Source organism: Melopsittacus undulatus, chromosome 18 (assembly GCF_012275295.1).
Source record: "Melopsittacus undulatus isolate bMelUnd1 chromosome 18, bMelUnd1.mat.Z, whole genome shotgun sequence".
Lineage (NCBI taxonomy): Eukaryota > Metazoa > Chordata > Aves > Psittaciformes > Psittaculidae > Melopsittacus > Melopsittacus undulatus.
Window position 1 is genome coordinate 4,607,363 of NC_047544.1, and position 24,218 is coordinate 4,631,580.

The window sequence follows — 24,218 nt, forward strand, 5'->3', positions numbered from 1 at the left end:
GGGAATGAGGGATGGGAATGAGGGATGGGAATGGGGATGGGAATGAGGGATGGGAATGAGGGATGGGAATGAGGGATGGGAATGGGGATGGGAATGAGGGATGGGAATGGGGATGGGAATGCGGGATGGGAACCGCGGCTCCTGAGGCCGCTGTGGGATGAGCGCCCCGGGGACACCCCTGCCCCTGCTCTGCCCCCATCCCCTCTCGCTGATGCTCTGGCCCCACTGAGGACCCTCAGCTCCCTCCGCAGCCGGGGCTGTAATTAGCGATATCAGCACCAATTACCGGCAATGAGCACCCGGCACAGGCAGCGGCCGCAGCCTCCAACCCCCCTACGGGCACCCCAGGATCCGCCGCCCCCATCCCGCAGCCCGTGGGGCTCAGCCCCATCCTGCGCCCCCCGAGCCTGGTCCATGGGGGCCCCGTCGGTCCCTTTCCCATCACGTACCTGCCGGGGGGGGCAGCGGCGGTTCGCGGGGGGCTCAGCGGGACGGAGCCGAGGGAGCTGCGGAGGGAATGGGGGAGCGGAGAGTGGGGAAGGAGGAGGAGGAGGAGGAGGAGGAGGGGAACTGGAACAGGAACGGGGAACGGGGAAGGAGAACGGGAACGGGAACGGGAGGGAGGGAGGGGGGGGGGTCCCCCCTCAGCCCCCCCGGCGCTGTTCCCGCAGGGTCCCGTCCGCGGCTCTCCCCCCTCCGGAGCCGTCCAGGCCCATTCAGAGTTTCCAGGGCCGCGATCCAGGGCTCGGGGCCAAGGGGCTGAACCCGTCCCACGCCCGTGCGCGCTCCCGAGGCGGGGGGGGGGCAAGGAGGCACCGGCACCACCCCCCCCCCCATCCCCTGTGTCCTATGGGGTGCAGGCTCCGGGACCCCCCCCCCCCCCCCATCCCCTGTGTCCTATGGGGTGCGGGCTCCGGGACCCCCCCCCCCCATCCCCTCTGTTCCATGGGGTGCAGGCTCCGGGACCCCCCCCGCACTCACCCCCTTCCTCCTCCGCCCCACAAGTGCTGCCAGCCCCGAGCAGGCCCTGCCCCACAGCCCCACGTGAGCTCAGGCCGCTGTCCCCATCGGTGCCGTCGGCAGCGGCCGCCCCTCGGTGCCCTCCTGGCCATGGGGACCCCGACGGCCACGGGATGTGGGGCGCAGAGGGGCAGGGCTCAGCCCCACAGCGCTGCCCTCCAGGGTGCGGAGCCCCCAGGACCCCTCCGCCCCACAGCACCGGGACCCCCCCTCACCTCAGCGGTGCCGCAGCTCCCTCCGCTCCCGGTCAATGGTTAACGCCGGGGCCAACAAAGGGCGTTCGGGAGCGTTCGGGAGCGTTTCCTGTTGGCGCTGCCAGCGCGGCCGGAGCCCGCAGGGAACGGGGGTTGGAGCATCCCTGCCCCGGGAGCGGCTCTGCTATGGAGCCAGGCTGGGAGCTGAGGGCACCGGACACGGGAACGGCCTGAACCTGATCGGGATGAGCTCTGAGGCAGAAGCTGTTCCCTGTGAGGGTGCTGAGGCGCTGGCACAGGGTGCCCAGAGAAGCTGTGGCTGCCCCATCCCTGGCAGTGCTCAAGGCCAGGTTGGACACAGGGGCTTGGAGCAGCTGCTCCAGTGGAAGGGGTTGGAGCTGGAGCAGCTCCAGGCTCCTTCATCCCAGCGCATCCCTGGGCTCGCAGGGGGCAGCGGACGGGGGCTCCCCAGAGGCGGCCTCAGCCCCCCCCCCAGTCCCATCCCATAATAACCACAGCGGAGCCGAGACAAGGTTGAACTCTTTTTCTCCTTTTTCGCCCCGTTTTGCCCTCGGGGAAGCCTCTGCCCCTCCCCCCGGGCACAGAGCAGGGCTTGGGCTGAAACCGCAGCCAGTGAGGACAGTTCTGCACTTTTTGGGTTGGTTTGGGCTTTTTTGTCCTCTTTTAAACAGAACTAAAAAAAACAAAACCAAAAACAACCAAAAAACCCCAAAAACCCCAAACCCGACGGAATTCCATAAAACAACCGAAGGAAACGGAGGCAGCTCCAGCCCCGGCCAATGGGGCTCCGGGCACCAAACCCACCCCAGAACAGGAGACCCCCCCCCGTCCATCCCCCCCCATTGCTGCTCCCCTTTACATGCACCTCTAGAACATGCAAGAACCACGGCCAACCCCCCCAGGACCCCACTGCCCCCATGGACCTGCTCCTGCTCCCGAGCTCCGGTGGGATACAGGGATGGGAGCTCCTGGGGGGGCAGGAGGAGGGTCTGGGGGGGATGAGGGAGCCAAAGTCTCCATCGCCCGACCCGGTGAGGAGGGGATGGGGTTTCCCATTGGGAGGGTTAAAGGGATGAGTTAATCCAGGGGGGAATGACTGCCCATGAGCCCCCAGTGCTGCTCCTCACCCCTCAGCAACTGCAGCCAAGGGAAGGGGGGTCAGGACTGGGTACAGCATCCACACATCCCAGGCGCTCCATGGCTCCCAGTGTTATCCAGCCAGAGCCTGGAATGGGGCAAAGCCAAAGCCCCAGCCCCAGCTTCGTCTCTGGAAGGGGAGAGCCCAGTCCCTGCTCCCAGTCCCTGCTCCCAGCACCCAGCCCCACATCCATGGGGTCCCAAAGCTCCCTGCAGAGCTGCCGCTCTCCAGGGCACCAAGGGAAGCAGGGAAGGGGAAGCAGGATCTGGAGCCAGGGGCAAGCACAGGGGACAGGGGAGGTGAAGCAGGGGCTGCAAGCGGCTGCCTGGGCTCCGGCATGGGATGAGAATGGAGGGGAGGAACAGGACAGGAACCCACAGAATCCCTTTGGAACTCTCACCTCAGGGCAGTTTAATGTAAAGAACGAGACTTTGCTCAACAGATCCAAGCTTCAAACCTGAACACTGCACAGACACCTCCCTCCTGCTCTGCACCACGGGAGCTGCTCCTCCTGCATCCACATCCACATCCATTCCTACCTGCCCTAACCCTGGGGCTCTGCAGCAGAGCCGCCTGCCCCCGGCCAGGCCCCATCCCTATGGGAACAGGCAGCACCATCCCTCATCCTGCCCTCAGCTCCATCACAAGCTGGGAAACCCCCTCTGCATCCAGGATAAGCCCATGTGCCCACTGCGCCTTTGGGTCTCACACAGTAACCGGCGGCTGGAGAAGCCCAAGTGGCCACAGGAGGTGAAAGATGTCCCCACAACACATGTGGGATGCCAGGAGCGGATGTTGGCTTAGCCGAGAGCACCATGGGCACCATGGGCACAGCTCCTGAGCAACAAGGGCTGACTCCAGAGCTGGGCACAAGGGAATGGGTCAGGGGCTCTGCAGGATGTGGTGCTGGTTCCATTGCTACCCACAGCTCTCAATCACCCCCTGTTCCTTCAACACCAGACCCTGCAGATCCCTGAGGATGGAGGTAATTCCCGAGTGATTCCCGATGGATTCCTGCACCCAGGGCAGAGCCTCCCACCCGCTCCCTGCTCTTACTCAGAGGTTACACATCCTGCCTGGGGCTGTGCCAGGGCTACCGAAGGGAAAGGGGCTGTGATTGGTGCAAGGCCCTCGAGCTAATCCCGGCTATGTGTGTGTCACCTTGGCAGAGGGATGGATCCCGGCCAGCTGCGCCACCGAGGCCGTTGCCAAAGCAGCAGACGCAGGGAGGCCAAGGAGCAAACAACAGCAAACTGGGAACAAGGAGGTGGGGAAGGAGAGGCCCAAGGAACCCAACCCCGTCCTGGAGGCGAGGCCGCCGGAGCCCCCTGCATGGCACACGGCTCCGGGCAGGCAGCAGCAGCTGGTGCAGGACATGGGTTGGGATTGGACATGGAACATAAATAACAGAGAAAGGACTTACAAAACAGCCACCTGGTGACACAGGGATGCAGCCGGGATGGGATGTGGCTGGAGCAGGATGCGGCCGGGATGGGATGTGGCTGGGTTGGGATGCAGCCGGAGCGGGATGTGGTGCAGGATGCGGCTGGGCTGCAGCTGCCCCCACTGAACACCCTCCTCCCCCCAATGCCAATAAATAAATAGAATCCATGTCGGTCACTGCCCCTTCCTGCCCCTGTCGGCAGCGTTGGTGGAGCCGTCGTGCTCGCGGCGCGGGGGCATCCGCTCGTTGATGCGGTCCAGCCCTCGAGCCTCCTCGAAGCTGCGGATCCGGTGCTGCGGCGAGAAGCCTCTGATGGCTGCGGGAGAGGAGAGCGGCCTGAGCGTGTGTGTGGCACTGCGGGCATGGGGCTGGGCACACATCAGCACCAGGCACACACCAGCACCAGGCACACACCAGCACCGGGCACACACCGGGGCCAGGCCCTCGGTGATGCACACACATGGGCTTGGATGGGGTTTGTCCATGGGCACCCATGTGCATGGGACACAATCCCAGCCTGGTTTGGGTGAAGGGAGCCTGAAGCTCCTCCAGCTCCAACCCCTTCCCCTGGAGCAGCTGCTCCAAGCCCCTGTTGGACAGTGCCATGGATGGGGCAGGCACAGCTCTGGGGCACCCGGATGGTTTAACAGAGCTCAGTGTAACCCAAGCCCAGACTCGTGCTCCGTGTCCCAGACACCAACACCTCAGGCAACTCCCGAAGCTGAAAACCACAGCACTGAAAAGGCAAACCCAACACCAGAGACAGCCCCACAAGGCTCCAACACACACACACACACACCAGGAGAGGGGAACAGCTCAGGAGCAAACACACTTCTTGCATGACCAGGGGCACCCGGGCAGGACCCTGCTCATCACTGCAGGGCTGAGGACATGACCCTGCAGTGTTGGTATGGACCCAACACTGACCTTCTTTGCATTACAGCAGGAAGGGCTTTGGGCCAAGTCCTTTACAATGAGTTGGCTGCTTTACAACCAACCCTCCCCTGGTAATCAAAGCTCTCAGCTGATGTACAGCCCCATTCATCAGGGGCTGAATGGAGGCATCAAGGAGAGAACCTCCCAGACCTCATTTCTACATCAGCTACAGGGAGGAAACTGCTTCTCCATGACAGGACCACCTCAATCCCAGCTGTGCATAGGCAAAGACCACAGCAGAGCCCTGCAAGCCTCTGCTTCCCACCTCGAGTCTCCAGGGATGGACTCAGCCATGGGGCACCCGGGACCAGATCTGCAGAGCCCCAACTCTGTCATTGAGGCCTCAGTGCTCCCCAAATGCAGGGACCACACTAAGGAACAGTCTCAGGAAGGCTCCAGCAGACCAGAGCCAAGGCAGGGTCACATCCTGCTGCCTGTCCGGGGCCAGCCTCCCCCTCCTGGTGATGCAAGAGTGAAGGAGCTTCCCTGAGCTGGGAACCTCTTAGGGAGCACAGACACACAGATGAGCTGAGCCTCTCGGCTGGTTCTAGCCATACCTTCCCGAGCCTCCACCGCTTCCACTGTGGCTGCAAGACAGAAGAACAGGGGCATGAAAATGAGGACTGAACCCCGTGAAGTGAGTGACCCCCATGGGCACATAGAGCCCACAGCCCCCAGCCCTGGGACACGACCCATCCGAACCAACCCGCAAGGGGGGAAGGGGACAGGAGCTGGAGAGGAAGGGGTAAGGGGCTCCTGGGGTGAGCAGGGGCACAGGGGTCTCCTTCCCTCCCTGTGCTGGGCAGGACTCCCATGGAGAGGAGCAGAGGATGGATGGGGCTGCATGCACCGGGGGTCGGGGGGGGTATCCCATGGGGAGGACAATGGGGCTCCATCTGCATGTACACACCTACCACAGCTGCTCTGGGCACCCTGTGCCAGCGCCTCAGCACCCACACAGGGAACAGCTTCTGCCTCAGAGCTCAACTCAGTCTCCCCTCGGGCAGGTTCAAGCCATTCCCCTTGGCCTGTCCCTACATCCCTCATCCCAAACCCTTCCTTTAGGCACACTGAGGGATTCTCCCCTTTCCCGTGGCAACAAGCCCCAGTCCCACCAGAGCCCACAGGTGCTGGCAGCAGGCACCAGTCTGGTGAGCAGCCAGGCTCCAGGCCAGCAGCAGGGAAGGGCTCAGGCTCTGGGCTCCAGGATTCCCTATGGGCACACGTGTTGGGATAACTCATTCCCTGCCCAGCTGCCAACCTCCTGCCCTGTGAGTTCCAGCACGAGCTCCAGCACAAGCTCCAGCACGAGCTCCAGCACACACTCAGCACCACGCTCAGCACCCACCAGGGCACAGCACTGCTGCTGAGGGAGGGCAGAAGGGAAATAAGGCACAAAGCTTCTTGCAGACATACGCCAAAGCAGCCACATGCTCTAGGCAGGGTGCTGGTGTCGTTCCTCCCCTCGAGGGTATATGGGGACACCTTGGAAGGCTCTCACATCCCCACCTACAACCTGCTATTTCCTGCCTCTGAGCCCTTCCTCCCGTGGGCCTCAACCAGCTCCGTGTCCCCAAAGGATGCTGGGACCTGACTGACTAGTTCTGGGGCAGCTGAGGGGCAGCACTGGGTGCAGAGGGGAGGGTGGCTCATACTCACCGGTCTGTAGGGTCTGCCTGCCCCCCGAGAGCACCCCCAGGGGCAGTGTCCCTGTGGGAGTCAGGCCCTTGAGGGTCAGCACGCTCTCGCTCTCCTCCCTGCAAGGAAGAGGCAATAGAACCGGTTAGAGGTTAAGCCAGGCTCACCCAGCTCCATGCTGGTGCTGAGCAGGGGGGTCTGCCCTGTGCACGTCTGATCTGCTGGGCACCAAGCACAACCCCAGCCTCATACATATGGGGCCTGTGCTTACTGAGCTGTGATGCATCAGCCACAGCACAGAAAATACATCCTGAAAGGGTCAAATACACCCAATCATCATGGAATGGGCTGGGCTGGAAGGGACCTGAAAGCTCCCCCAGTGCCAACCCCTGCCCACAGGAGGCTTGTCCCCAGCAGGACCCACAGCCCCAGTACCCAGACCCACAGCCTCTGGTACCCGGAGCCCAGCTGAACCTCAGCCCTCTGCAGCTGCCTCCTTACCGAAGCACCGAGAAGACACGAGCCATCTTCCCAATGGCTCTGATCTTGTTCCGGATGATCTCCTTCCGGACGGTTGTCCCACCTGAGGGAGACAACAGACACCAGCACACATAAGGGTTTCCTGCTTCCCAGCACAGCTCAGGTCACTGCAGCACCCGCCTGCCTGCAGGGAAGGAGCTCATGGGTTATGGAGTCACAGCCACACTCTGAAGGGTGCTGAGAGGATGGTGGTGAGGAGGGCACAGAGCCTGCAGAGAGAGGAGAGCCGGCACCAAGGGGCTCACACCAGCACCGGGAGGGCTGTGACCCCCCTGCCCACACCAGCACCGGGAGGGCTGTGAGCCCCCTGCCCACACCAGCACCGGGAGGGCTGTGAGCCCCCTGCCCACACCAGCACCGGGAGGGCTGTGAGCCCCCTGCCCACACCAGCACCGGGAGGGCTGTGAGCCCCCTGCCCACACCAGCACCACAGCAGCATGGAGGAGAGCTGAAAACACAGGAGCCTGGGTGAGGAAGGGGATGAACACATCTCCTCTCGGCTGAGACCCTCACAGGACACGGAGGGCAGGACAAGCTGCACCGGAGGCCTCACATGCACCGAGGGCTCAGCCATGCACTAAGTGGCTGCATCCCAAAGTCAGGTCAAACGGGAGCCTGTTTGTGGGGTTCCTGGAGGGGTTAGGACCACACGAGCTCATGTTAACACTGAAGGGGATAAGAGGCTGCCCAACTATCAGCTATTCCAATCCACTCCGAGGAGTCTGTGGCACAGGCAGTGAAAGGTCAGCTGGTAGCAAACTGTAGCCGGGTACCTTTGGGATAGCTTGAAATGTGGTGATCTTCAGGGAGAGGAGACACCAGAAACAAGGAGATGAAGACAGAGATAGAAGAAACAAATTCAATTTGCATGGGAGGAGGAAGGACACAGAAACCAAATGAAGTGCAATGGGAGAAGGTTAAAGGCTCAGCTGTGGGGTGGGCGCACGCTCCTGGCCCCACATCCGTGCCGGAGCTGCCTCTAGGGCAGCACCTCCTGTCCTCGAGTCACCCCCAACAGAGACTCCAGCTCAACAACTGCTCTGTCCCTTCCCATGCAGAGCTTAACACCAGGCCCCAGAGCCACTTTCTGCTTCCTATGGGGGGGCAGGAGAAGCCGCTCTGCAGAGGTCACTGCAACAGAGGAGAGCATTGGGGGTATCCTGGTGCAGAGATGCTGGGTTGGGGGAGAAGCAAACACTTGGGAAGCAGGAAGCACAGTGAGAGGAGCTGCAGGAAGCGTCTGACACAGGGAATGTGATCCCATTGCTGGGACTGAACAGGAACGTTTCCTACCCAAACCCACACTGGGGTTGGCCATAAGGAACAGGAGAGCCTGGGGGGGCAGGCAGCTCCTAGCCCAGTGAGCAGCACCAACACCTTCATCCCCCCCATCACCGGCTCTGTTAGGAGTGGTTTTTACCTTCCAATGTCTCATCCCCGTCCGAGATGAGCTCATCATCGGAGCAGATGTTGAGGATGTTCACCAGCATCTCGGTGACTGCAAGGACACAGACAGGGTTAGAGGGCAGAGGGGTGTTCTAGAGGAGCTGCACAAGGGATGCTTGCAAGGTCTTTTCCTGCTAAAACCTTCCTAAAACCGGTCTCAACAATGATTCCCACCAGGGCTTCACCCAGTAACGTGCAGCTCTCTTGAACCAGGCTGTTTGGTATGAAGGAGTTACACAGTTCACAGCCTGTGGGGCAGGTTTTACTGCTGACAGCCACTGGGAAATCCAAATCTCTCTTACCCTTTTCCCCTACAAAAGGCAAGGACCATGTGAAGACATCCATGAAGTTGGGGAGCCAGTAGGGGTGAGGGGAGCAGTTGAACTGCCTGATGTTCATGACGTTGTTTTCATACTTCAGTACAGCAGCTAGGAGAGAGGAGAACAACAGCATCTGTGGCACCACCAGCACTAATGAAACCCCATCAGCAGCGAGACCCAAAGAGCTCTCCACAGTGAGAGGGTTAGAGTTCACCTATTCTGCTCCTTCACTGACACTGGTGATACTGAAGCTCACAGCAACAAAGCTGTTCACGTGTGGGCAGAGCAGAAGCAATGAGCACAAAGGCAAGATCCAAACTGAAGGGTAAGATACCCCCAGCTGAGGGAAGCTCCCATCACACTTGAAGGGCACCAGTACAAGTTAAAGCTTGCCCATAGCAGCAGCTCCTCTCACCCGCAGCACTCAGCTGGCACAGGATGGGGATGGAAGCTTTGTTCCAGGCTTGGGAACTCGGCAGCTGATTGCCACAGTAACACACTGAGCCTGGGAGCAGGAGCATCCACTTCCAGCTCCCCTGCTGCCATCAGGCCAGCACAGGAGCTGCTTCCCATTCATTCCATGCACAAGAACACAACTGAGGGCAGATGGGCAAGGCAAGGGAACAAGGAGAGGGCTCTGAGCAGGCCTGGCCAGCGCTGGCAGCCTTACCCTTGTTGTTATAGACATCCAGGTAGTTTGGTGCAGAGAAGATGGTGATCAAGGACGGGAAGCCGGTTGTCTGGCTCTTCCTGTACATCCGGTACCTGGAAGACAGGCCAGGTGTGAAGGCTGGAGCACAGTGTGCAGGCTCAGCTCCCGGCCATGGCACTCACCCTGCATCCTGCGCCTCGTGAGCTCGGATAACTGACAGCAAACTGTTGTTCTGCAGGAACTCACACACTGCAGGGTAACTGCAACACAGAAACAGAGCTCAGAGCAGGGTACTGAGCACACACAGTGCATGGCAGCGGTCCTGCATCCGCAGCATCCACAGCATCCGCAGCATCCCCAGGCCAGGGCACTGGGTATTACCCCATGAACACTGAATTGCAAAGCACTCTGTTAACCAGACCCCTGGTGCCAAACCCTCCCTCCTCAAGTGCTCTGTCAGCAGAAACACTTCTCTTTTAGACAGGAAACGATGATTTCCTAGAGCTCCTGGTACCATCCAATGCCTGACAACCACTCCAGAGGCTCCCTGCCAGCTCCAGCAGCATCTCTGCTGCCCGACAGCACAACTTCATAAAGCAACATCATCCAAAGAGCTCAATATCCCAGGAGGAGAGCAAACAAACAGGGATCTGTGCATCAGAGCCAAGTGAAGGCTGTGTCAGAGCCAGGCAGGCTGCAGTGTGTGCTGGGTGGCAATTCATCTCATAGCCCTCAGTGTGAGGGCAGAAGGAAAGCTCTGGTCCCTCCGAGCACCCTCAGGAGCCCAGGGCAGGAGGCTGGAGCTGAACAGCCTCTGAGGTCCCTTCCATCCCAAGGCACCCCCAGGGCTCACCTGTAGAAGTAGGAGCAGCCTCGGACAGTGTTATGGGCAAAATGCTCCAGTGTCTTCTCATTGCCATAGTCCTCGGATGGGTCAGACCAGAGCAGGTCACACATGGGACCGAAGGCTGGAGGCTCCTTGAACCTGTCTAACTGGAGAACGCATTGGGCATCAGGACAGTGCTGCCCTGCACCCCACGGGCACCGGCCCCGAGGCAGCCGTGACCCACAGCATCCACCATGGGAAACCCACAGAGGTACTTACTTTCCTAATGTCATCCAGACATGTGATTTCGGGGGACAGACCTCCATGGACACACAGGAACTGCTGGTTTAAGAGGGCAGCAAGAGGAAGACAGTCAAACGTATCCATACACGCATCGTACACCCGCTCCGAGTACTTGATTCGACCTGGAGAGATGGGGAGAAGAGGGAAGAGCTGAATTCATGTGCTCACGTACACCTGCACTGGGGTTACTGTAAGACACTGGGCAGGGGGCTCATTCCCAGCCCATCACCAGCACTGCTTTCCAGAGCACGGAAATGCTGCAGGAAATGATCCTTAACTCAACCAAAGGGAAGGACCCTCCCTCCTGCAGACACTGAGGAAGGAATCCCTGACTTGCTCCCAGTTGCAGTCACTGGTCCCAGTTGCAGTCACCGGTCCCAGCTGCACAAGCTGGAGCTGAACATCCCTTGGCAGTAACTGCTGCTGGGGCTGGAGCCAGGGAGGGATGCAGCCGCCTCAGCATGAGCTGTGCTCACACTTCCTCCTGCCACACTCACTCTTTGGAACCCAAAGGCCACCCCGACCATTACAGGACATGTACTGGGGGTTCTACAGCAGAGCCTGAACCAGGTCTGTGTGTGCAGGGGAAAAGGCAGGATGGGTTCTCCAGCTCCAGAGCTCAGCAACAGCATCAGAGCAGCACAAAACCACACTGAACACAGTTCAGTGCTGCCTCCATTGCTCCATACTCACATTCCTGCTTAAAGGTGAAGTATTCTGTGAGGTGCCTGCACTCGTGGTTCCCTCGGAGGAGGAACAGCGTTTTGGGGTGGTTGATCTTTAAACTCCATAAGTAGAGCACACACTGCAAGGGAGACAGGAAGGAGATGCATGAGACAAGGAGATGCATGAGACAAGAAGATGCATGAGACAAACCCTGCCCAGGGCTCTGATGCTGCTCTGGGAACACACCCAACAAAGTGAATCCAAAGCAGGACCCACAGAGGATCCCAGCTCCATAAGGGGCAGCAGATCCGGTCCCAGCCACCGCAGTGCTGGGGAAGCCACACTGAGCACTTCTCTATATTAGGCTGGGCTGGAGCAGTGACAAATGAGCTGGAGCTCACTGGAGTGCAGCACAGGACAAGCCCAGCCCTGCAGAGGGTTCCCACATCCCGGTGAGCAGGGCACCTGAGCCCACAGCAGCCTGAACCCTGCTGGAATCAGAGCCCAGGAATACCTGTGCTGGTTTCCCAGGATAGGAGGGAAGGGCTGGAAAACGTGTGTGCCCCCCCCTGCATTAAACCCTGTCAAGCTGACAGCTACCTCAGCATCGTTATCCCATCTCCCGTGTTGATGCGAGTGCTGGAAGGACAGCCCATAATGACACAAGCTCCAAGATCTGGATTAAAGTCTCTAAGAAGAGCTTACCCTGTAGGCTGAGAGGCTACAGAACCAGCACCCTGCAGAATGGGAGCCAGGGAGTCTGTCACCAGCCTCACCCTGAGCCCATCACTGATGGGATGCACACATCTGGAACCGGCTGTGGGGCACAGAACAGCCCCATAACCAAAGCCAAGCCTGTCCAAGGGGAGTTTCCAGTACAGAGACAGTAAATGGGATGTTTAAACACTGAAGCTGTGAGGTGAGCTCTGCATGAGTCATCCCAGCCACGTGCAGGGATCCCTACATCCCCAAGGAGCTGAACCCAGAACCCAGCCCTGCTGGGAAAGCCTTGACTGCAGAGCCTGAATTCCAGAGGGAACAAGCCAGGACCAGGTAATTTAAGCTGTGCTTAAAGTCATGTTCTATTGCATCTGCTCACAGGAGAAACGCTCCCAGCGAACCCATCTGTCCTCAGTCATGATTTAAAGCTTCAGCCTCCTGTTTGCCACCTGAATGTGGTGTTTCTGGGCCAGCAATGGGGGAGTCACTGCCAGTGAACCGGGTGAGGGCTGCAGGAAGCAGCCACCTGAGCCTCTGGGATGAAGCAGCCCCACAGTTCCCAGACGTGAACATCTCTGCAGCTGAGGCTGCTCCAGCTCTGCACTGACACAAATATCTTCATGTATAAAGCAAATTCACCCATTTACACCATTAACTCTGCTTGCAGTGACCCAATGCCAGCAGCAAAGCTGTTGTCTCCCTGCACATCCAGGTGGGAATGGCTCCCAGCACACGTCAATAGGAAGAGGAGAATGAAGCCTTGGAGGTTCTGCTTCATCAGTGACAGTTGGAGCAGCCCCCACATGATACCTGGGGGATCAATGGCTCTTCCCTCTGCACGTGGATGGGTTATGAGGGAGAGAACAGAGAAGGGAACCTTGGGATGGGTTGGGTTGAAGGGAGCTCAAAGCTCCTCAGCTCCAAGCCCTGCACGGGCAGGACCCTCCACTGGAGCAGCTGCTCCAAGGGCTCCAGCACTGACTGCAGGGTAAGGGAGCAGCATTTCCCCATGCACTGCAGTGCAGACAGGGTCCAGCTGCAGGATTCTAACAGGGAAGCACCCAGAGCTGCTGGGCTCCAGGCTGATCCCTCTTCCAGGTACATGCACAAGGCAATGCCCTCAAGCACATGTCTGCTCTTCCCCTTCCTCCCCAGGGGTTACCAGAAGAGCAGAGACCCCAGAGCACAGCCCCAGCTCCAGCATCCAGCCCCGCTCCCGGTGTGGGATGGGGCAGGATGCTCAGGCACCAGCTGCCAGCAGCACCAGAGCCCCTGCAGAACCCCCTGCAGAACCCCCTACAGACCCCCCCTGCAGAACCCCCTGCAGAACCCCCTGCAGAACCCCTGAGCACCAGCAGCTCTGCTGCTCCTGCCATGCAGCCTCCCTCTCCGACAGCAGCACAGCCTCTGCTGTCCCAGGCCTCTCTTCCCACCGGGAATGCCCCCGTGACGCTGATCCCACAGGACCAGAGCTCCTCTTCCAGCTGCTCACCCACCCAGTCTCAGCCGTGACAACCATGGAATGGGCTGGAAGGGACCTTGGAGCTCATCCAGTCCCACCCCCTGGGGTTAGTTCCATGCGAGCACCTCCGGCCTCACCTCTATACTGAAGTAGCCTCTGTCCACGTAGTCCCCCAGGAAGAGGTAGCGGGTGTTGTTGGGGGATCCCCCCACTTCAAACAGCTTCATCAGGTCAAAGAACTGCCCGTGGATGTCACCACACACTGGGGACGGGAGAGCAGGGCCAGGGTTAGAGGGGTGGGAGGGCAGCGAGGAGCCCCATGCACAGCAGCAGAGCCCCCAGGACCCACTCCCATAGCCTGGTGCTGGAGGCAGCAGAGCAGGGAACCTGAGGCTCCGGCGCTCACCTGTGATAGGAGCCTCCACCTCTATCATGGTCTTCTCATGGCGCAGGATGGCGGCACCGTCGTTGATGATCTTGAGCGCGGCCTCCTCCTCCAGCCGCCCCTCCTTCACCAGGTGGCTCCGGAGCACGTCCAGCCGCGGCCTCCCGTCCTCGAAGACCTCCTTGAGGCTGAGGCGCTGCGTGGGGGGGAACGGCACCGCTGCGGAGGGAAGGGAGCGTCAGCGCCGCGGCCTCACCTCCACACCAAACCCTCTGACCGCAGCACCCATCCACGGCCTCACCTCCACACCAAACCCTCTGAGAACAGTGTCAGCGCCGCGGCCTCACCTCCTGCACCAAACCCTGTTCCCCAGCATGAGGGGATTGATGCCTGTGAAGCCTATGGCAGGCACAGCACTGACCTGTGCCGGGCATCCCGAGGTCTGAGCCTCTCCCAGGCCTCCAACACCAGCGCACATGGAACCTCCAGCACAGCCCCATGGAACAAACCCACCCACGGGTGATGCACCAGCTCAGCCCCATCTCCTGCTGGGATGTGTGGTGCACTCAGCTCTAACCCAGCCAGAGCAGGAACACATGGCATGCAAACGCAGCCCCTGTCCTCACCATCCCCATTCACCACAGCAGTGTGTGCAGGATGGAGCAGGAGGCAGTGCTGGCCCAATAACAGTGACTCACAGCAATGCAGCTGATCTCTTTTGGATGCAAAGAGCAGCTCCTCAGCCTGGGAACCAGGGCCAGAGCATGAGGCTGGGGCTGAGCAGTGCCCCAGTGAAGGGGATGATGGAGGGGATGGACGGGGAGCTGGGGGCTGCAGGAGGCAGCCTCTCCTCATCCATCCTCTCCTGCAGAGCCAGGTCCTGCATGAGGATAACGCTCATGTCTTCCTCGCTCCTGCCGGTTAATGCTGGCTAATGGCATTACCCTGGAGCCGCTCCCACACCCGCTGCCAGGGAACACCTGGGAAAGCAGGGCAGGAAGGAGCCCGCACAGATATAGGTCTCCAGGAGTATCTTTAGCTCCACAGGCAGCTCTGCCCCACTGAGACCCCAGGATTTACCTAAAGAGCTGCCTCCATCACAGGCACTCGCGGCTATTTTAAGGCAGCAGCATCCTGCCCTACTTCCTATGGAGCAGCCTCCTGCCAGGCAAGCACCAGGCACCCAGCTCCCTGCAGGAACCCCAAGCCCAGGGTGCACCCGGAGCTCCCTGTGCCAGGGCAGCTGCGCCTGCTCCATGACACCAGCTGCCTTCCCAAGTGCCAGTGCCGTGTCTTGACCCTGGTGGTATTCACACCTCCTGGTGCCCAGAGCAGGCACCTGAGCCTCTGCCTCCGGTTATAGCTCTTACCCCCCCCCCCCAGTGCTCCCTTTGAGCTGCAAACCAAGCACAGTGAGCAGGGAACCCAGGAGCAGAGCGGGTGGTGATGGTGCTGAGCCCGGATTCCATTGAATCCCAGCCTGGTTTGCGCTGGAAGAGACCTTAAAGCTCCTCCAGTTCCAGGCAGGGACCCCTTCCACTGGAGCAGCTGCTCCAAGCCCCTGTGTCCAACCTGGCCTTGAGCACTGCCAGGGATGGGGCAGCCACAGCTTCTCTGGGCACCCTGTGCCAGCGCCTCAGCACCCTCACAGGGAACAGCTTCTGCCTCAGAGCTCAGCTCAGTCTCCCCTCGGGCAGGTTCAAGCCATTCCCCTTGGCCTGTCCCTATGTCCCTTATATCCCAAGCTCCTCTCCAGGTTTCCTGCAGCCCCTTCAGGCCCTGGAGCTGCCCCAAGGCCTCCCTGCAGCCAGCACCAGTATAAACACAGGTTCCCTGTATCCGAGGCCTCCTTCCCTCTGCAGCCGGTTTCACACCAGTGCCTGCTCCAGTACAGACTCTCCAGCTCCCAGTGGGATGGAGGCCAAGGCTCCAGCATCAGCTGCACTCCAGGAGCATTCCCACTGGAGCTGAGGTGTCTGCAGCCAGCACAGGGGAGCTCTGCAGGGCAAATCCCATGGGATTGGGTTCCATGGGTGCTGCAGCTCTGCTTGAGCACAGGGTGAGCCCTCCCTGGGTGCTCATCTGGCCCCAGGACACTGCAGGAGGTGCTGGTGAGCTCAGCACCAAGCAGCCGGTCAGCACCATCCCTCCCGTTGCCATCACACCAGGGTCACATCCATACACACACCCTGAGCCCCTTCCCACTGGGATAACCCAAGGCAGGGCCTGGAGCAGATCCTGCTCCCAGACCCTCAGCTCTGCTCCCACCTCCACCCCATGGCACAAGGCCCCAGTTTGGGTCCATGGGGCTGCGGCTGCCGGTGCCCAGCATCCCACTGGGATGCAGCAGGATCACATCCATGCAAGCCCAGGCCCAAGCTCTGCTCCCCCCCCCTGCACACTGGGTATCCCCAGGTCCGGATCCCTCAGTCCAAGCCTCCCTGGGCTGATGCTCACACCCAGACCCAAGGATCACTCAGCTCTGCAGCATCTCCCCAGCCCATGAGAGCAGAGCTGGAATCACATCCTGGATCCCGGGATGGGCTGGAGGGACACCCAGATCCAGGCCCTGCCATAGGGAACACCGGCCACCGGCTGCCAAACCCAGCTCCGAGCTCTGCCATAGGGAACACCAGCCCCCGGCTGCCAAACCCGGCTCCGGAGGCATCCATCCCACAATGGGGTCAGGTGTAAGCACACCCGGAGCCCATGGGAGCGCTGGGTCTGTCCTCACTGAACCCAATTACAGGAACAGCTCCCGAGGGCTGTGAACATTGAGGTTAAATGTGGTTAAAGCTCCACATCCACTGGAGCAAACCTGGGGATGAACGGATCCGTTACCGTCAATGTCAGCACCTGCCCCCGGCATGCACCGGTGGCACCAGCATCGGCACCGGCAGCACCGGCACCGGCATCAGCACCGGCACTGGCACCAGCAGCACCGGCATCCCCACCGGCCCCAGGGAATCCGTGCACTCCTTGCCCTGCTCCCCCGGGAGCCGCTGCCGGCACCAGGATCCCAGGGGATTCCCAGGCTCTGGAATCGGGGCCCAGGGCTCCCCGGACATCCCTGCTCCTCGGGGCCGCTGTCATTGACACCGGAGCGTGGGACCGGGCCGAGACCGGCTCCTGCAGGCCCCGGTAATGCAGCTCCGGTAACGGGGATGGAACCGGGGCCCTGGGGATGCTCCATGGGGCAGCGCAGGCAGCGTGAGGAGCACCCGGTACCCCATCCATGTACTGCACCTGCAGACCGGGGGTCACTGCACCCCCATCCATGCACTGCACCTGCAGCCTGGGGGTCACTGCACCCACATCCATGCACTGCACCCACAGACCGGGGGTCACTGCACCCCCATCCATAAACTGCACCTGCACCCTGGGGGTCACTGCACCCCCATCCATGCACTGCACCACAAACCGGGGGGGCCGCATCCCTCACCCCACACACGGACCCCGGTACCAGAGCAGCCACACAACCGGTGCCCCCCAACCGGTGCCCCATAACCGTTTCCCCCCCGGTGTCCATAGCAGCCCCCCAACCGTTCCCCCCACAACCGGTTCCCCCCAACCGCTGCCCCATAACCGCTGCCCCACAACCGCTGCCCCATAACCGGTGCCCCCCCCGTTCCCCCCCTCACCCTTGACGATGCGCTCGGTGGTCGGCAGCCTCCCCTGCCCGCGCCCGGACATGGTTCGCTCCGGAGCAGGCCCCGCTGCGGCGGAGCCTCCGCCCCCCCCCGCCGCCGCCGCCACTGCGCAGGCGCCGCCCCCTGCGCGGCCCCGCCCCCTGCGCGCTGCGCCTGCGCAGGAGCCCGTGCGGACGGGAGGGGGAACGGGGCTGGGGAGCGCGCGCGCAGAGCGTCACGTGGGAGCGACAGCGGCTGTTTCCTGCCGCCATCTTGGAGGGGAAGGGGGTGTTGCTAGGCGACGGGAGCGGCAACATGGCGGCCACGGACACATCCACACCATCACCATCACCATCAATCACCATCATCACCATCAATCACCATCATCACCATCACCATTATCACCGTCACCACCATTACCATCACCACCAACACCCCGCTCCCCCTCCCGCGCATGCGCACTGCGCAGCCTCCGTCCTCCCCGAGCCGCCTTTATTGCCTCGCGGTACAACGGCCCCGCCCCCGGAGCACGTGGTGATCACGTGGTGATCACGTGGGTCCCGTGCGCGCTCCCGACGCAGGGCACGAGCACCGGGGATCCCGATCCTGATCCCAGCTCTGGGAATGATGGGGCTGGTGCCATAGGGCAGAGATGGGGCAGAGCCTGATCCATGGGGCAGAGCTGGCTGCTCCTGAGGGCACAGGCTCAGTCTGTGGTACCCCAGAACACTGGTGTCTGCCCCATGGGCTGTGGGGCACAGCAGGAGCAGAGCCAGAGCCGCTTCAAGGGCAGTGGGGCCTGGCTCCAGGCTCTGTCCCCACAGGGTCAAGCAGCACATCCCATCCCAGTGCTCCCAGTGGGAGCAGCTCCATCCTTCCCGGAGGCGCCAGCAGAGCAGGGACACGACACTGGGAACAGTCCTTGGTCAGTTCAGTCCAATGGGATTGGGGCTGAGGCTCCTCAGCCATAAACAGAGTCTGTGGCACAGCATGGGCATTGCTGCTCCTCTGTGGTGTGACACTGGTACCGGTACAGGAGCCGCTCACAGCACCAACGGGACAGGAGCCCCCACAACACCCCAATGTGGGGCCAGGGCACTACCCGATCCGGATCTGCCCCGAGTACATGGTGAGCAGCACCATGATGCTGAAGCCGGTCAGCAGCCCTGCGTTCTGGATGGCGAAGGTGCTGAGTGCACAGCCGCGGAGCTCGTCCTCACGGCTCACCTCGTTCATCTCCGGGAACTGCCGAGGACAGGGGAGAGATAGGAATGGGATCTGGGATGGCAGAGCCGGGTGCAGGCAGCACCAGCACTGCCAGGACACGACCCCTGGCACTCACCATATCGGCCAGTGCAATGTACAGGAACATGCCCCCGGCCAGCGCGAAGATCCAGTTGGCAGAGAAGTGGCTTCCGGCCACGATGCCGAACGCCAGCCCCACATAGCAGCAGCAGGCGGAGAGCAGGTTGAAGAACAGAGCCTGGCGGATGCTCATGCCGGCGTTGAGCAGGATCACGAAGTCCCCTGCGGGAGCAGAGTGTGGGCAGCACCAGCTTCAGCACCACAGCCCCACAGCCCCCACAGCCCCACAGCCCAGAGCCCCAGAGCCCCACAGCCCCATAGCCCCACAGCAGCCCCATCCCACACGCACCCAGCTCATGCGGGAACTCCTCGCACAGGATGGCCACAGAGGTGCTGATCCCCTGGAACACGGACACGGTGAAGGAGGCTCCGATGGCCAAACCATCGATGAAGTTATGGAGCCCATCACTGAGCGTGATCATCCAGGCCAAGGTGCCGATGTCTGAGTACCTGACCTCCCGCAGCCAGGAGCAGGCTCCTTGTGATGCCTGCAGGTCCTGTGGGTACCGGGAGCTCAGCACCAGGAGCTCAGCACTGGGAGCTCAGCACCAGGAGCTCAGCACCAGGAGCTCAGCACCGGGAGCTCAGCACCAGGAGCTCAGCACCGGGAGCTCAGCACCAGGAGCTCAGCACCAGCCCCATAGGGTGACCCCCATCCCGCCCCAGCCCCACACACCTGCACCGACAGGGAGCCCACCCCACACTGCTCGTCCCCGGGGGGGCTCTGGTGCCCCCGTTCGCTGCCCGTGGGGGGGATCATGTGGTCCAGGTCCCCATTCTGCAGCTTCTCCGTCACCCCCTCCTCTTGGTCCTTCCTGGAGGGCAGAGCCTCGGGGCTGTAGTGGCTGTGCCCATGGTGATGCTGTGGGATGGGGGGCAATGGGTGTCAGACATGTGCCCCCCCATCCGCTGCCCCATGCCCATCCACTGCCCCATCCCTGCCCCATCCGCTGCCCCATCTGCTGCCCCATCCCTGCCCATGCCCATCCCTGCCCCATCCCTGCCCCATCCGCTGCCCATGCCCCGCTCGGTCCCACCTGGTCCTGCGGCTTCAGCAGCATCTTCAGGACCTTCTCTGTGAAGAAGAAGAGGTAGAAGCCTCCGAACACCACAGAGGACTTGGACACATAATGATCCTCCTGTGGGTTGAAGCCGAACGCCTGCGGGGACAGGGGGGGTCTGAGGGGGGGGCAGGATGGATCTGACCCCCCCACAGCGGCTGCATCCGTGACCCCACAAACCCCTTGCTCCGCAGGCAGGTGAAGGCAGAAGGGATGAGGTGAAGGCAGAAGGACCCTCAGGGCTCCGAGGGCAGGTAACACCTCAGAGCAGCCCCGAGGGGCTCCCATGGCCATAGGGAACAGCAGCAGCTCCGGAGCCTCCCGAGGGGCTCCCATGGCCATAGGGAACAGCAGCAGCTCCGGAGCCTCCCGAGGGGCTCCCATGACCTCCCTACCTCACCATGGGCTCCGACGGCAGCGCCCGGGGACGGAGCCCCAGGAGCCAGGACTGAGCCGTGAGCCTCGTCCTACCTCGGGGATGAGCTGGAAGAGGGCGTTGGAGTAGAGGGTTCCTATTGCCAGCGCTAGGAGGTAGAGCAGCAGCCGCTTGTAAAAGGTCTTCCTCATGAAGGGCACGATGCTGGCGCCCACCAGGGAGCACAGGGAGATGATGGTGACGCAGAGCAGCCCGAAGCCCCACACTGCGGTGGGGCCACCCCCGGGGGGCAGGGGGGGGGTTGGGGGGGGGAGAGAAGAGGACATCGGTTATTGATCACTGCCCCATTGCCCTGAGCCCCACACGCTCCATCCTGCTCCCATAGCACCCATAGCACCCCAGGATGGAGCGTGGTGGGGACACATGGAGGCGGTTCTGGAGCCAGGCAGGAGCTCAGGGAAACCTTCCCTTGTACACACGGATCCGGGTGCTTGGGGGTAAATCCCAGAGCATGGGGGGCACCGGATCCATCTCAGAGCCCTGTGCAGCCTCTGGACCCCCCTCGGTTTGCAGGGTCCAGGCACTGATCCAGCTCCAGAACCGCTCAATCACCACACAATTATCTGCAATGAGCCCATGGGAGCACCAGGAAACCCACAGGAGCCCAGATCCATTGGGAACATCAGCCTTGGGAACCAGAGCAGTAAGAGGAGGTGATGGATGCAGGGAAGCAGCTGCTCCCTGGGAACTCAGTGATGCTCCCGGCTCAGGGATGCACCAACCCCAGCTCAGATCCTGCTCCAGCCCCATCAGAGCCAGACTGGGAGCACTGGGATGGGGCAGCCTGGGGAGGAGCTGAGAGCGGCTCCAGCGCCGGCTCCCCCAGTACAACCATCCTGGGTCCGGAGGGTTCCTGGTGCTCGGAGGGGCAGGAAGAGCCTGCGGAGCCTGGAGCAGCCGGAGCAGCCGGAGCAGCCGGAGCACCGGGAGCACCGGGAGCACCGGGAGGGCTGGGATGGGATCGCACCTCTGGAATGAGCTGGAAGAGTGCGTTAGAGAGCAGGGAACCGATGGAGAGAGCCACGAAAAACTGGAGCATGCGGCGGAAAACCTGCTTCCTGACACACGGCACAACCAGGACACCGAGCAGAGCGGCCACGTTAATCATGGACACGCTGAGGACACCGAAGCCCCACACTGCGGAACGAGAGAGCCGGGTGGGCATCACCAGGGCATGGGGACACCGGCTCCAGCTCATCCAGCCCTGCTCCAGGGGCAGGGGAATGGAGCCACCGGACACCTGGGAGGGCCTCGTGGCACCGGTGAAGGCAGAGCTGGGCCGGATCCCACTGCTCGGGCACCACAGGCACCGGGTGCGGGTGCGTGTGGCTGCAGGACCATGTACCCATCCCCATCCGGGGCTCATCCTGCCCCCGGCTCCCACCGTTCTCCCCCATGACCAGCACCGGATCCACACCACAGCACCCCCAGAACTGGTGTGGGCAGCACCCGGAGCCCCCTTACCCTCGGCCGCGCTGGGTCTGCTCCCATCCTGCTGCCCCTCAGTGCTCTCCACGGCCGCACAGGCTCCGCTCTCCAGCTGCTGCAGCACCGTGGGGCACAGACCCTGCAGCTCCCGCGGCCCCACGGCAGTGCCTGCACTCAGGTTGTGCAGGGCAAAGAGCTCCCCAGCACTGAGGCACTGCAGAGAGACGGGAGGGATGGGATGGGATAGGATGGGATGGGGATGGGGATGGGGATGGGATGGGATGGGATGGGGATGGGGATGGGATGGGGATGGGATGGGGATGGGATGGGATGAGGATGGGGATGGGGCCGGGTGAGGCGGCAGTGCCCACAGAGCCCTGGCCGCTGCCCGGCCCCAGCCTTACCCGGGTCAGGTTCCCATGGGGCACTGAGGCGTTCCCGGTCCCCACACCCACATCCAGGCGCTGCAGCAGCACCTGGAGCTGAGCCAGGCTCAGGGTCCCGCTCTCCCCATAGCGCTGGAGCAGATCCCGCAGGAACGAGGCTGCCGAGAGCCCAGAGCCGTTGGGGTCACCATCCACCTGCGCCAGGCACTGCAGGAGCCACAGCAGCACCAGCAGGAGCCGGCACCAGCGCCCGGCGCTGGGCATCGCGGGGCCTTGGGTGCTGCAAGAGAGGCACAAACTGCAGTGAGCAGAGGCGGCAACACAGAACACGGCTGCCCTGCCCCATAGATCCATCATATAGCAGATCCCTGCCCCACAGCTCCATAAGGATGGCAGGTCCTGCCCCACAGCTCCATCTGATGGCAGATCCCTGCCCCACAGCTCCATAAGGATGGTAGATCCCTACCCCACGGCTCCATCCAATGGCAGATTCCTGCCCCACAGCTCCATCCAATGGCAGGTTCTTGCCCCACAGCTCCATAAGGATAACAGACCCTGCCCCACAGCTCCATAATGAGGGCAGGTCCCTGCCCCACAGCTCCATCAATGGCAGATCCCTGCCCCACACCAGCCTCATGCAGGGCCGGGAGCACCCAGACCCAGCTCCTCCTGCACCCGGATCCAATCTCAGCTCCCCACTGCCCCACAGCACCTGCGGGTCCCTGCGGAAGGATCCATGAGGGATCCCACCCCCCAACCCCATCCCCCCTCCATGGGGTCACTCACAGAGCTCCCAACGGCTCCAGCCCCGCTCAGGTCCCCTCCGTGCCCCGAGGGCGGCACCTCCATAGGGATGAACTTTAACCCCCAGGATGGGAAGGAGCCGCTCACGGATCGATCCGAGGGGAACGAGGCTGCGGGACCTTGGTGTGACCCACACGTCCTGTGGGGCAGCGGCCGCAGCCGGGGGGGGGGGGGGTGGGCAGCGCTGGGGACCCCCCCGGGGCTCCCCCCACAACAAGGGACTGATCCGGAATGAGCCGAGCGCAGAGCTGAGAGGACCCCACATTCCTGTGGGATCAGCGCCGCTCAGGCTCCAGTTTAACCCCTGGGGCTCCGGTTTAACCCCTGGGGCTCCTGTTTAACCCCTCGGGCCCCGGTTTAACCCCTGGGGCTCCGGTTTAACCCTTCAGGCTCCGGTTTAACCCCTCCGGCTCCGGTTTAACCCTTCAGGCTCCAGTTTAACCCCTGGGGCTCCGGTTTAACCCCTGGGGCTCCTGTTTAACCCCTCGGGCCCCGGTTTAACCCCTGGGGCTCCGGTTTAACCCTTCAGGCTCCGGTTTAACCCCTGGGGCTCCGGTTTAACCCCTCCGGCTCCACTATGGAGGTGCCCTCATGGGGCCCGGACGGAGCTGGAGCTGCTCCGGTCCAGGCTCAGGACCCCCCATGACGCTCCCGGCTCCGGTGCAGCCTTGAGCCCATCGGGGATGGGTTAACGCTTCCCGGAGGGGGCGCACGGAGGGAGGCGCTGGAGCCAATGCACGGACGGGACAGCGGATCCCGCTGGAGCCATCCCGGAGCCCCCCCCCCCCTGCGGGACGTGACCCGAGCCCAGCTCCTCACTACGGACGGGTCCTGTGCGCACGAACCGGGTCCGCCCCATAGACTGAGCCCCACAAACTGCGCCCCACTCCTCAGCCCCACTGCCTCTGCCCCATAAGCTGCGCTCCCTGCCCCACAGCCCCCCCCCTGCCCGCACCGAGGCCCTCCCCCGGCCCCAGACCCCGTGCGCATCCCAAAGTGACCCCAGAGCTGCTGCCCAGGCCCTGTGGTGGGTCCCTGACCCCATAAACCGGCCCCAGACCCTATAAACCGGCCCCTGCATCCCCTCCTGCATCCTTCCCCCATCCCCATCCCCATCCCAGGGCTCCGGGCCCGCTCCGTTCCCCGCAGCCGGATCCTCACCGCCCCCATTCCCATCCCATTCCCATCCCCATCCCACCCTATTCCCATTCCCATTCCCATCCCATTCCCGTCCCGGCCGTTCCCGTTCCGCTCTCACCTCCCTCCGCTCCGTCCCGCTCCGCTGGGTCGGGGCCGCGCAGTGCGCACGCTCGGCCGGGGCACGGGGAGCGCTCCCATTGGTCAGAGCCAGCGCAGGCCACGCCCCCTCCCGCTGAACCGCTGCGCAGCGCCCGGCGC

At 62.4% G+C, this 24,218-nt stretch overlaps 2 protein-coding genes across 4 annotated transcripts; both read right to left on the minus strand.

The window, feature by feature from the left end:
* Nucleotides 1-2,076: 2,076 nt before the first annotated feature.
* PPP3CC (protein phosphatase 3 catalytic subunit gamma) lies at nt 2,077-17,440 on the minus strand. Its single transcript, XM_034070495.1, has 14 exons — nt 17,353-17,440; nt 13,733-13,930; nt 13,464-13,588; nt 11,172-11,283; nt 10,455-10,600; nt 10,203-10,342; nt 9,532-9,609; nt 9,368-9,462; nt 8,680-8,805; nt 8,352-8,429; nt 6,893-6,974; nt 6,413-6,510; nt 5,311-5,340; nt 2,077-4,133 (listed from the first exon to the last, which is right to left on the minus strand). Exons 1-14 carry the CDS (start codon nt 17,402-17,404, stop codon nt 3,991-3,993), a joined length of 1,503 nt encoding a protein of 500 aa, XP_033926386.1. The 5' UTR covers nt 17,405-17,440; the 3' UTR covers nt 2,077-3,990.
* A 370-nt stretch (nt 17,441-17,810) lies between these two features.
* On the minus strand, nt 17,811-24,173 carry SLC39A14 (solute carrier family 39 member 14). 3 transcript variants are annotated; one of them, XM_034070570.1, is made up of 9 exons: nt 24,079-24,173; nt 22,035-22,296; nt 21,667-21,844; nt 20,238-20,407; nt 19,743-19,865; nt 19,382-19,567; nt 18,995-19,202; nt 18,683-18,867; nt 17,811-18,585 (listed from the first exon to the last, which is right to left on the minus strand). In XM_034070570.1, the coding sequence occupies exons 1-9, from the start codon at nt 24,156-24,158 to the stop codon at nt 18,439-18,441; spliced, it is 1,539 nt and encodes a 512-aa protein (XP_033926461.1). In that variant the 5' UTR covers nt 24,159-24,173; the 3' UTR covers nt 17,811-18,438. The 3 variants fall into 3 exon arrangements, with proteins under 3 accessions (XP_033926461.1, XP_033926462.1, XP_033926460.1); XM_034070571.1 differs by lacking the exon at nt 20,238-20,407 and adding an exon at nt 21,170-21,339; XM_034070569.1 differs by lacking the exon at nt 20,238-20,407 and having other exon boundaries at nt 21,170-21,844.
* Nucleotides 24,174-24,218: the final 45 nt, after the last annotated feature.

Excerpts from the sequence above, each read along its gene's own strand:
- PPP3CC (XM_034070495.1), bottom strand. The coding sequence starts at position 17,404 with ATGTCCGGGCGCGGGCAGGGGAGGCTGCCGACCACCGAGCGCATCGTC. Across the intron at positions 11,284-13,463 it reads GAGGCTACTTCAGTATAGAG|TGTGTGCTCTACTTATGGAG; the intron begins GTGAGGCCGGAG and ends TCTCCCTTGCAG. Across the intron at positions 10,343-10,454 it reads GTCTGGATGACATTAGGAAA|TTAGACAGGTTCAAGGAGCC; the intron begins GTAAGTACCTCT and ends TGCGTTCTCCAG.
- SLC39A14 (XM_034070569.1), bottom strand. The coding sequence starts at position 24,158 with ATGGGAGCGCTCCCCGTGCCCCGGCCGAGCGTGCGCACTGCGCGGCCC. Across the intron at positions 19,568-19,742 it reads TGCTGAAGCCGCAGGACCAG|CATCACCATGGGCACAGCCA; the intron begins GTGGGACCGAGC and ends CCCATCCCACAG. Across the intron at positions 19,203-19,381 it reads TGGGCTCCCTGTCGGTGCAG|GACCTGCAGGCATCACAAGG; the intron begins GTGTGTGGGGCT and ends CGGTACCCACAG.